This window comes from Oryza glaberrima, chromosome 11 (assembly GCF_000147395.1).
Source record: "Oryza glaberrima chromosome 11, OglaRS2, whole genome shotgun sequence".
NCBI lineage: Eukaryota > Viridiplantae > Streptophyta > Magnoliopsida > Poales > Poaceae > Oryza > Oryza glaberrima.
This window is the reverse complement of record NC_068336.1, coordinates 3,026,164-3,039,009: the sequence shown is the minus strand read 5'-3', so window position 1 is coordinate 3,039,009 and position 12,846 is coordinate 3,026,164. Positions and strand designations below refer to the sequence as shown.

The window sequence follows — 12,846 nt, the reverse complement described above, 5'->3', positions numbered from 1 at the left end:
GAAACCACCTCGTTGCACTTAAGCGTAACCTCGCGCGCTCTACTCGAACGGTTAGAGGGATTTCTGGCGAAAAAGGCAGAAACCATATCGTCCTTGTGAAGGTAATTGTAACTATGCTCGTACATTTCTATGGATGGTTTGAGAGTTTTCTAACAAAAAGTAATAAAAACCGTGTCACTTTACCCATAGCGTGAAAGTAAGCATAACACTTGTGTGATTGCTTGCGACATTTGGAGAGGTTTTAGGGAAAAAGTAAAACTGTCTTGTCTTATTTAGAGTGTTCAATTATGGCTTGCAACATATCTCACATCTCGATGGTTAGGAGTAGCTAACAATTATAACTTGCAAGAATATCTCGCATCTTGATAACTATATGTTAGTACATGATTAAAAGCCAGTATAAGAGAGGTGATATATTGTTTGAACCAAATTAAATAAATCAAGGAAAAATTGGAACCATGCCATTATAATTTTGCAAAATTTAAGATATGCCATCCTGACCCACATGTTACCGATGACATATCTCAAACTTTACAAAATTATAATGACATGGTTCTTAAATTACCCTTAAATCAAATGGCAAAGCCATAAGGTTAACATTTTTTTCCCAAACAATGCACATATCCATCGGCTACAACTTGCAAACACCATCAACCACCAAAAAGCATAAATCCCCCCACGCACGTTTTCCGAGGCTATTTTGGTCTCTTCCCAAAACGGAGCAACAAATCCATGGGAGGGAGGAGAAGAAGCCCAAAGATCGGCTTCAAACCGGAGCAACTTTTTCTCTCTCTCCTCCCCATTATCGGATCCTTCCCGTTAACGGTCTCCTCGTCTTCGCTCGCTTACCGGGTCTGGCTGGCCTACCCACCGGAATCTTGCGTCATCTGGCGGCCGCCGCCGTCCGACGACGACGGTGCGGAGGAGGTTGGGTTCTTGATCGGTGTCGGATTTTTGGTTGGTTGACGGGGTTTGTGAGGTGTGGCGGTGACTTGGAAAGATCCGATATATACTCCGGCGCCGCCGCGAGGGGAGATGGATCGGGACGACGAGCGGCTCGGCCGCGCGCTGGCGGCGTTTGGAGGCGGCGGCGGCGGCGGCGGCGGCGTGTGGGAGCTCGTGGACGCCGCGCTGGCCTGTGCCGCACGCGACCGCCCCGACGAGCTGCGCGCGCGGCGCGACGGTATCGTGGAGCGGCTCTACGCCGCCGCCGGCGGCGGCGGCGGCAACTGCGGCGCGGCGGCGGCGACTACGCCGTCGCCGCGTGGGGCGGCGGTGGCGGAGGGTGAGGACGACGACGACGAGGCGGCGGCGGCGGCGGCGGACGGCCTCGAGATCAAGATCCTGGCAATCAAGGACTTCTTGGAGGACGAAGACCAGGTCCTCAAACAATCCATTTTCTTCTCTTTTTTTTTTAATTCGCTCAAAGAAACCGCAGAAATCTGACACGAGCTGCACGTTTTTGGTTTGCTTCCTCGCAGTCGGAGGACGAGCTGCTGAGCTTGCTGCAGAGCCTGGCAGACATGGACATCACGTACAAGGCGCTCCAGGTGAAAACAAAAGCTTTTTTACCCCCATCTTCTTCTTTCACCTTCACTGCTGTTCTCTTCTGTTCCCCTTGCAACAAAAGGAGATGAGATGAAGTTAGAAGTTCATGCTTTGTGCTTGTCCAGGAGACTGACATCGGACGGCATGTGAATGGTCTGCGCAAACATCCCTCCGGTGAAGTCCGGCTACTTGTCAAGCAGCTCATCAGGTGAGTAAGAAGAAGATGATGAACATGGATAAACACTATAGCCAAGTAGTGTTGTTGGAATATGCGGTTTAATTGTCCCTTTTTTTGGGTGAATTTTGGTGTTGGTTGCAACTTGAAGGAAGTGGAAGGAGATAGTGGACGATTGGGTGCGGTTACACAATTCCAGCGGTGACGCCAGCAACTCGATCATCAGTATGTCGCTGTGCAAAATATTTGCATTTGTCTTCGGCTCATGTTTCTTTCTTTTTTTCTTCTTTTACAATTCATGTTTTTGATAATCCTGATGGGTTAAATCGGTTGCTTTGATGATGGCAGCCGATGGCAACTCCCCGGAGAAAATCCAAGGCAAGAACCAGCAAAGCTCTCAGGTAAACTGTTCTTGCTAACAAGTGGCTCTGAGCAACTGCACACCACAATCTTCTTTTAGTGATTCCCTTTCCCCATAGAAAGTTTCCTTTTAGTAACATGTCATTGTGCCCAGAATATTCCCTTCTCAATTATCCCCTGTTGGTTTACCAAACAAATACTACTACATTTCAGAGAAAAAGAAAGGGGATTGCACATGCTTTTCTCATGCTGATTAAACTAAGAGATAATGCAAAACCAGTAATTATTAGTTGTAGTGACAGCACAGTTTGTACTTTAATACATCCTATATATACTTTTAACTTCTATTTTTTGGTTCCTAATTGTGTGACAATGACACCTCCTCTGCTGATGCAACCTTTCAGGTTTCAGAGTTCAAGTATTCCCCCAGCCCAAGTAGGCATAGTGAGTGTGACAAATACGCTACCTTCCATGGATTTCTTCAGATTTCACTGTTTTGAGTACCCATAATTACTGATTTCTTGTGACATGTTCCTTTTCTTTCTCTGGATTACAGACAACTCAAGCTCAGAGAGGGTTAGCAATGGGATCGCGTCGATAGCAGCGACAAAACATAGAGCAAGCCCTGCGCCAGCGCATCATAATGCAAGGCAGATCAACAACACCCACCATTCTACTACTTCATCTTCTGCTCCAGCTGTAAGGATGCAACCAGACCTTTCTTTCCATTTCCCCCTAAGTCCCTATTGTTGTCGGGCAGAGGTTGTGCACTGCATTTCGTTTAAAGTAGAAGTAGCACTATCAGCATGGACCCCGGATGTAGGATCTTTTGACTGATTCGTCACTACTCATTGTACAATGGTGTCTAATCATGCAACATGACAATAAAGGCTCCATGTTCCACTTTCAGTGAACAAAAGAGTGACTGTTACCACAAAGTTGGAAGCTTTTTTGAAATGTTTTATTCGTGTGCAGTGGGTGAGTGTTGTTGTCATAGATAGATGTGAATGTCAGAATGATTTTGGTGGTTTTTTCATGCAGAGGATGGTGAAGGAACAGAAGGACAGTCATCTTGACCTTGAAAGGCTGGACTCTGCGAGGAAGAGACTCCAGGAGAATTACCAGGAAGCACAAAATGGTAAATTTACTAAAACTTTTTGTACACCTGCATTATAAGCACACTGCATAACAAGAATGTCAAATGGTTATATTTGAAAGCAATTTGTCAGGAATGGTCCTACAGGAACAGATTGAAAACAAATGTAAGTAGGTTAACATATTTTTATTTGCGGTTTCCATTTTTGGCAGCAAAAAAACAGAGGACGATTCAGGTGATGGACATCAATGAAATTCCGAAGCCGAAAAATAGAAATGCCTTCATCCGCAAGGGCAATGGGGGTGGGTTCCCAGCAAGGCACCGGTGACATTGCATTTTCTGGGAACCCAGATTTCAAATTTGTCTTTTACAAGTTGCACTAAGAAGAAAAGGAGAAAAAAAAGAGAGGTTTCTTTTCTTCATGTGCTATGTATTGGCTAGCCTCAACTTCAGTCTGATATGTTCCATGTACATGAGAGGGATGCTTATGGTTTTTGCAGGAGAAATAGAAGTTTAAAATGTTGCCATTGCTTGTACAGTTTATTTAAAATGTAGCCAAAGTTTAAATCTTGCAACTTAATTTTAGAGTTGATTTTAAGGATTTTTTTTCATCGTAGTTTATTTCTAAATATTGGTTTTTAAATCATTAAGAACAATAAAAGTTTTATGTATGAATATTTTTGCTTGCTTCGTTTATTATTTCACACCTTATCAGTTGTAGAGTAAATGACAAAGCCTTGTTTCTTAGGGCCTCTTTGGTTGGGCCTAGGTTTATTGTGTTAGGCTTTTAAGTTAACTTTTTGCTTTATATTTTTATAAGCCGATGGCTTTAAAGCATTAAGTATAATGGTAGAGTCATATCTTCACTTCAAATAAGCAAAAAAAAAAAAAAAAAAAAAAAACTTCTACAACATAGGTTTTAGCTTAATAGTGTAAGAGTGGCTTTTGGCTTTTAAAAAAGCCAAATTGAAAAACCGCTCGTTTGTTTAGATTTAGAATTTTTGGCTTATAAACCTAAACAAGGAGGGTCTTAATCATTTTTTTAGCTTTGGTTCTTTTGTCAATATTTTCCTTTCTTTCTCTTTTGCCCCGTGCCTCAAAATTTTCATCTATATATGCCTTGTAAAATCTTTTCGGGCCTGGGCCCTTGGGCCGGGCTTCATTCGAACAGGCCAATAAATTATTACCGGATCCATCGATACCAGATCATCATTATCCATCGGTGCTTCGCCATGGAATGCATGCACGGCGGCGTCCGATCACCACGTCGGCGGCGGCGGCTTCTCTGTGACGACGTCCTCCGCTTCCTTCCAACAACGGGCGGCGGTGGCGCCGCCTGTGGCCGCGCGTCCCCTTCCCTCCGCTTCGAGTCCTTGTGAGAGAGAGCCGCGGCCGGTTCGTCGCCTTCGTCAACCACGCCCTCGCCACCATCGACGCCGCGCATGCAGGTGGACGTGTGGATCCGGCATGGTATGCAGGCAGCAGCAGCCGGTGGCGAGATCTTTCACCTTGAAACTTCGTCGGAGGAATTTTAGCCTCAACGACGGCGGCGGCGCCGTTGCTATCCATGAACTCCCGAGCTCCACGAGATTGGAAGCCGCCATGACATTGTCACTGGACAAGGCCACCCTCCGGCTCCCCGGCGACAGCCACCTCCTCGATCGGCCGCCTCCTGTCGTCGCGGCGCTGCCCGCGCCTGCAGAAGCTGGCTGACAAAGCTGCAGCTCGAAGCCGGCCGGCGAGCTATCGGAGCTGACGCTGCAAGGGCCAGTACTTCATCCGTTTCACAATAAAAGACTTTCTAGCATTGACCACATTCATTTAGATGTTAATAAATCTAGACATATTTTTGTGTTTAGATTCATTAATATATATATATATATATGGGCAATGGTAGAAAGTTTTACATTGTAAAACAGAGATAGTACTTAATAATGCATTAATTAACCTACGAGGTAGGTAACTAGATGTTGGGATGGACGGTGGCTGAGCCAAGCTTGGGCTGCTGCGTCTTCTTCTCTGCAGGCTTCACTACTCGCGGCTGTTTTTGTAGTTGGGCAGCTTCTGAGGCTGCTTCGCCGCTGGCGAGATCCTAATTAAGCTAGCTACTACCTTATTATGCTAGTAGCTTCTGAGGCTACTTCGCCGCCGGCGAGATCCTAATTAAGCTAGCTGCTACCTTATGCAAATAAAGTCTCCATTGGACGGACTCAAAGTACTGTGTGTGTATGCGTCATGCCCAATTAGAGCAGCTAGCGACGGAGTTAGGTTTGGAGCATAGCACGGGCTCAACCTTCTTCTCTCCCTCTTTCCACCATAAATCCTCCCTCACATCTCCATGGAGTCAGGACCAGCGGCTGGGTAGGGGGCTCAAGCCCCCCCCCCAAAAAAAAACGCAACCTGGTTCGGACATATATATTTGAATTGTTGGATTAGATAGTAAAAATTAATATTCCGCACGCACCAAATATGCGGGACATACGAATAATGCTAAACTGATCATGCATGTATTTGTACGCATACGTGTTGAACGCAACAATGAATAGAATAGCTGTACAAGATAGAACATGACATGAGCCTCTGTTTCGCTAAAAATGTCTCACTCTTAATTTTTGTTGCTACCAATATGCATGTATATATATATATATCTCCAAAATATATATGCATGTATATCATTTACCGTTCCATCTGTGTGAACAACTCGCTCGTACGTGCAAATTAATCGATCTGTTCTGGCTTCCATTAACGTACGCACGTACGTATTATTAGTTGGGCGCGTATACTTAATTTGTTGCCTCTTGGAAATAGAAATCATACAGGCAAGATGTAACTGCCTCAAAGGAAGAGATGAAGATAAAATAATTGAATACCCCTTCTGCTACTACACAAATTATGTTGCTTGCAAATGCGGGAGACGAGATGAAGAGCGAAGTTTGATGAACACCACTTATTGATCTTGTTGAGCAAGGAAATTAACCTAGCTGTGATTGGCATCAGCCCTACTAGCTAGCTGCTGGTTCCCTCACGCAATCGGCAGAACAAAAATAGAGCCGACATCTCGCCTCCCTTGCGTGCGAGATCGGTTTGGGAGATATGGTACAGTTAAAAAGGCTGTTTTAAAATAGATAGGATCAATTATTATGACACTTTTGGAGGAAACGGTTTTTTTATTCAATATCTTTTGGTATGTCCCCAATATAGGATTTTTGGGAGTCTAATTTTCGACACCTCTTGGGAGATGATCTAAAATAGACCAGGATATCACATGCTAAACTGGCTACTTTGCAATATGAAACCGACGTGGATGTGTTAAAAGGTTTATAAACTCTATGTAGAACTGTATATTGTGAGGCTTTATGTGCTAATTATCAACATCATAAGTAAATCTTGTGTATGTATTTGGTTATTTTGGCCTACTTAAATAAAACATTATTAGGCAGTTTATACCACAAACATATGCCCCTGGCCTGTTACCCCCTCTTCCTCCTCTCGGTACGACGGAGCAAGCATAAGGTCCCCTTGTTCCATCCTCCTACGCGGTTATGACGGGCATATGCCGAGGTGGCAAACGATGGACCGGTTAGCATGATGTTGCCCTGTTTTGGGAGAAAAAAAATAATCCAATTGAAACTAATATAGACATTATTTGAAAGCAAGAATTTTATAAGATTTTCATAAAAATATATCGAATCCCACAAAAATAATTTTAAGAGTGAAAATTTCAGAGTGGACTCCTTATTGAAGTTCCATGTTACACCCCCTTCAGCCCATATTTTTTTTGCTTTTTTAATACATTTTTCACTTTGGACTCCTTTTTCCCTCATCCTTAAGATTACTTATTTTTTTCACGAACGCTCATCCTCAAGATTACTCTCCGTGTACCACCGTAAACTGCACCCTGGTCAAGCTCATCTCGATTATGCCGTTGCATTGATGTCCTTTGTATACCCAAAGCGGCAGGGTATTCAGGATAATGGGACTAAAGTGAATCAAGAAGATGTTTAAAAAGGGTGTCCAAAGTGAAAATATGTTAAACCAAAACGAAACTTGGGTTAAAAACTAAAAGTAATCTATTGCTTTCTTGATTAATATGCATGCATGAATGCTAGTTGCAAATACGATTTCATAAATTTTGAGTTTTTCATTTGCACTATAATAAGAAAACAAACAATGTATATGCAGAACCAATAATGAGTGGTCTGAAACATATCATGGAGCTACACAAATCCTGAATTGCTCATTCGCCTTCACTAGTCATCCGATTTGTGGATTAATTGTCTTGGGTTTAGACTCTGTTTTACTCCATTTATGTACAGTTTTGGCTATTATAGATATATATTTCAGAATTGAAAGTATACAACAAATTAAGGTTGTGTTTAGTTCGTGTGACAAATTTTTTTAAGTATACGGACACACATTTGAAGTATTAAACGTAGACTAATAACAAAATAAATTACAGACCTGTAAACTGCGAGACGAATTTGTTAAGCCTAATTAATCCTTCATTAGCAAATATTTACTGTAGCACCACATTATCAAATCATGGCGTAATTAGGCTCAAAAGATTTATCTCACAATTTACATGTAAACTGTGCAATCGGTTTTTTTTCATCCACACTTAATGCTTCATGCATGTGTTCAAATATTTAATGTGATGGAAAAGTTAGAATTTTGACGAAAAAAATTGAGTCTAAACACGGCCCTAAGTGTGATGGTTTATGCATGAAAGCTGGTTTCTGAATCAGATTACCTAGCTGGTTTCTGGGTGTGGCAGGTCGGTGGTAGGTGGAGTCGTCAGTACGGCTGCGGCTGTAGATGACGTCGTTGCAGAAGCTGATGGTGCCGCAGGGCGGCGGCGTCCGGCAGGCGCACGGCGAAGATCTCCGCCATGTGGCGAGTGGAGCAGTTGGTCGTACGCGGCCAGATCGTCGCCGGTCGGGGCGTCGCCGTACCCCGTCGCCGCCGCCATCAATGAATCCAGACGCAAACGGAAGGAATCCAAAAATCAAAACCAGCAAGCAAAGAGGAGGAAGCTTGATGGAATCTTGTGGCGTACGGACCACCTTCCTATTCCGAAGAAGGGGAACTAGAGTGACTACTCGACCGTGGATGTCTGGATGTCGGGCGAGTTCACAAGGGGTGTGGCCAGCCCATCTCAACCCAATTAAGGCCCAGCCTTCTTACACAAAGTACGGTGGTGTGAATCGAAAAGGAATAAGTTCACTTTGACTCCCTTAAATTAGGGGCCGAATGTAATTTGTATCCCTGCATCACAATACCAGATATCTTGATCCCCATAACTATTAAAACATGTGTAATTTTACTTCCTTGATGGTTTTGGAAGGCGGTCTCGTTGGCGTTGCGCCTACGTGACAGTGTTGACCTGATCATCTCACGTGGCATTTGACATGGCGCTTGAGCTAATATGGCATACTCTCTCCTTCCCTTCTTCCTTCTCCCTCCCCCCCTCTCTCCCTTATCTCTCTTTCTCTTTCTCTCCCCTTTCTATTCACCTTCATCCTTCCCAGGGGAGCGGGCGTTGGAGCGGCGGTGGCGGTGATGGGCGGGAGGACGTTGGAGTGGCAACAGTGGATCGCCTCCAGCTCAAATGTCACGTCAGATGCCACATGTGACGAGGACCAGGTCAACACCGCCATGTAGGCGCCACACCAGCGAAAACCGCCCTCCAAAACCACCGAGAGAGTAAAATTGCATTGGTTTTAATAGTTTGAGGGTCAAGTTATCTGGTATTGTGCGTCAGGGATATGAATCAAATTCGGCTACTAATTAAGGGAGTCAAAGTAAAATTATTCCAATAGAAAATACGTCCACTGTCCTTTTCTTTTGTTTGATTAGAAGAAGTGCCCATGCGTTATACACCGGATAAACCAAAATTACAACAAACATTAGGTAGTTAGAGTTTAATATTCGTCATGTTCATCCGTCAGGCAACTTCTTTAGAATAGGCTATTTCTTATCTGCTAGTTACAACTTCAGCTGAGGTTTTGCAAAAAGGAAAAAAAATCCCGCGTACTAAAATAGGTCCAGTGACATATATAATATTCATTTCCTACACATTTTCATTCACTTCCCGTTCCAATATCATAGAATTGTACACCATAATCTTGGCATGTGGAATGCAATCAGGAAGGAAAGAGGAGATGAAAAAGTCTTGAAGAGAGAGCATGTTCTTTTTTTTTTGAAAACTCATAAATTTATTTATTTTTAAGAGTATTACCGACAGAGCTGAAGGGAAATATCATCTCCAATACATCACCAAAAAAGATAAAATATACACAACGAAACCATCCATTCAGAAGATAAAGCCAATTGAACTAAGAAAAACTTCCTCCAAAATAATCCAAACAGCAGTAATAAACGAGATCGATAAGGACTGCGGCATTGCCACGACGACTACAGTCCTTGTCACGACGACTACGTGAGCATGTTCATCAAAAGGTTAAGCAAGATGCGCGGTAGTGTGAAAAAAGAGAGAGCGATTGTTCAATGATAGAGGGAGACGATGAGACATGCTAAAATCCTAGGTAAGTTGAGAGGAGAGGACGAGGGAAACAAAATCAGAATCAAACCCCAACACATACATACTACGAATGTTATTCCATTATCCAAAAATAAAGTACCCCATGTAACTGTATAGCTACCAAAGCAAGATTAAGCCTGGTATAGATCACACCATGGACTTACGTACGTACGTAGTACATAGAATTGATTAGGACCTACAGAAATTAGTACGATCAAACACGGACCAAACAGACGGCACGGAAACAAGGATACGTGATGAGAATATAAGTCGCTCATGACCCAGAAGCCCAAAGTTTACAAACTCATCGTCGTCTTTTACCCCTTTTCTTATCGGTTTATCTTATTTCTGCTGTAAGCCTAAGTTAGTATCTAAATTGACGGTCTGATAATCTACAACACAATACTAATCTGGTATGTCCATCTTATTTGCTTGGGCCTCACAAACATATTCTTTGTTACGCTAGTCCCTTTGTTTTTTTCTGTGCAATGTCTAAGAATAAGACCATATAATTAACGCTTGTATATTGATCTTACAACGAACAGGAGTTTTTCCATTGTAAATGAGTACGGAGCAATCAACGAATTCCGGCGAAATAGAAGATCTACGTGACCAAATTTTCCTGCTCATCAGACTTTCTCTGTTCTTCTTTGCAAAATATGTTATCATAAACTTTACTTTGCAATTTTTTTAATATATATATGCATATGGGCCGAGCAATACAAGGTAAATCCATCCATATATGTGGGACCAAACTTACAGCTGTTACTAAACACTGGAGAAGTGTTTCATCGTACAACTATCGTATAAAACATATCGTACGTATAGCAGCCCTCGTTTATCATCATGGACCATAAGAACAAGTTTAATAGTTACCCATATGTTAGCTATTGACGCATCATCTATAACAAATCTAATAGTTTAACACATTCAATAGTTTCATTTAACATCATTAGTACTTGGTTCATATATCACGCACAATTTTTTGGAGCTAGTGCTGCAACATCTAGATTCGTGGGTCCTATCTAGAATCGTAGTACTAGTTTACGGTTAGCTACCAAGAAATCTGAATATCCCTGACTCTCTAGACTTGGCGGTCGGCCAACGGAATAATTTACCTTGACGGCTATCAGGCTATACTTCGACCACCAAGGACATGCTGTTTTGTTTTCTTGCAGTGAATTTAAGGTTTTGGAGGAGGAAAGGTTTACTATTACACATGTTAATAGTAATGATGCATGTGTTTGAACCGAGAAAATGTGCGAGGGTCGACATGTGAAGTTTCTCTTTGGAATATGGTAAGAAATGATAAAGCAATGGTGTGGTTGTACACTGTTACAAAGAAATACTGTCCTGAAATAAGAATCTAAAGTACGTATCCACTATCAAAGCGACGATTTTATACCGTCCTCAAATAAAAGCTAATTTTAACGTGTCTTGTACAGTTGTACGTAGCAAATTCTCTCAAGGGTTGTTTTAGTTGATGGACATATTTTGTCACAGTTGTGATTGTAAATTGTATGGTTTGAAAATATATCATTACTATTTACTTATTTATAACCATATCATCCCACTATATCTAAAATTGATCCCCACTACTATGACCCACCACCTATAAGTTACTCCCTCCGTATTTTAATGTATGACGCAGTTGACTTTTTAATAAACGTTTGACCTTTCGTCTTATTCAAAAAATTTATGTAATTATCATTTATTTTATTGTGACTTGATTTATCATCAAATATTCTTTAAGCATGACATAAGTATTTTTGTATTTGCATAAAAAATTTGAATAAGACGAATGGTCAAACGTTGGTTAAAAAGTCAATGGTGTCATACATTAAAATACGGAGGGAGTACATCTTATTCCTCCACCCTTCCTTCTTTGTTCTGGATCCTCAAATGGTGAATAGTGGTGGCGTGGCCCACCCTTTCGTAGCTAAATTATAGTCAAAATTATCAAATATGAGTGACCATAAATTAGTGGATTCAATCTTTAAGTTTGAAAATGTAATAACTAAAATATGTAATTATTAATACAATTAAATTGTCTTATTCTCTTAAGCATATGAAAACAAAATTTACATGAATATGTGCAAAATAATACAAATATCCGTGTGAATGCACGTTGTCACCGAATAGTTAAAAAAAATTCGGTCCAGGACAAAATTTGTCAAATCATTGGACGCTGGATGAATGAGTTCTGATGGCATAGATGGGAAACAGGACACGAAGCCGCAGTGAAAACCCACCGTTTTCAACTGCTGGTATATATGTAGGAGTATTCACAAGTAGCTAATGCCTAACAGTAAAGTCCTTGTCATCGTCGGAACTGGCCGGCCGCCCGGGATCAATAACTTTATATGTCAAAACCAATTAAGTCAACTTTAATTTATATGTACGTATACTGCAGGAACCAGGAGCTTAGGTTTTCCTACTAGGTTATAATTATATAGTAATTAACAGATCATAAACAAGTGGCCAAGCTCCTAGTCCTTTCTGCAAGTTTGGATGTACGCATATCAGAATCAATACTAAGTTGTAGCTTTCCATATGTAAATGAATCAATAATTAATCAATGCAAGCTGTAAATTTTTGAATACCCACATTCGAAATCCTGCGTCCGCCACTGATCTTATATATACCTCGTCGCTCGCTTCACACATTATAGTCTTCTAGATCTTACAGTTAATTAATGTCGATCAATAAAATTAGTAGCGCTGTTTCAGAAAAAGAAATTAATTAACCGCCTCACGTCCGCAAAAAAGGACGTGCATGCAGTATAAGATCGCAGGATGGAAAATTAACCATACCCTACTGGTCAAGTGCTTCGTTGCAGCTATAAATTAAGAACCGCGCGGCGTGCAACTACACATCGATCATTTCTGTATTCGGTTCGGTTTGCCTAATAAGCTAATTAAGCTACCCCAGCTCGTACACGTCTGGGCTCTGGAGTCCTACCCCGCAAGCTTAATTAAGCTTGCTCGACCGATCGCACTGTAAGCCTAAGCATCTTTTCTTTGTTCAGAGGCTAGCTATATTAGCTATTAATATCATACTCCCTCCGTTTCAAAATATTTGACAGCGTTGACTTTTTAGCACATATTTAACCGTTCGTCTTATTTA

General features: G+C 41.7%; 1 protein-coding gene across 1 annotated transcript; it reads left to right on the top strand.

Moving 5' to 3' along the window:
* Positions 1-694: 694 nt before the first annotated feature.
* LOC127753903 (probable mediator of RNA polymerase II transcription subunit 26c) lies at positions 695-3,715 on the top strand. The gene is made up of 9 exons (XM_052279351.1): positions 695-1,380; positions 1,482-1,550; positions 1,674-1,756; positions 1,875-1,948; positions 2,072-2,124; positions 2,488-2,527; positions 2,640-2,782; positions 3,125-3,221; positions 3,392-3,715. Exons 1-9 carry the CDS (start codon positions 1,036-1,038, stop codon positions 3,505-3,507), a joined length of 1,020 nt encoding a protein of 339 aa, XP_052135311.1. The 5' UTR covers positions 695-1,035; the 3' UTR covers positions 3,508-3,715.
* The last annotated feature ends 9,131 nt before the right edge of the window (positions 3,716-12,846 follow it).

Excerpts from the sequence above, each read along its gene's own strand:
- LOC127753903 (XM_052279351.1), top strand. The coding sequence starts at position 1,036 with ATGGATCGGGACGACGAGCGGCTCGGCCGCGCGCTGGCGGCGTTTGGA. Across the intron at positions 2,125-2,487 it reads AGAACCAGCAAAGCTCTCAG|GTTTCAGAGTTCAAGTATTC; the intron begins GTAAACTGTTCT and ends GCAACCTTTCAG. Across the intron at positions 3,222-3,391 it reads TTACCAGGAAGCACAAAATG|CAAAAAAACAGAGGACGATT; the intron begins GTAAATTTACTA and ends CATTTTTGGCAG.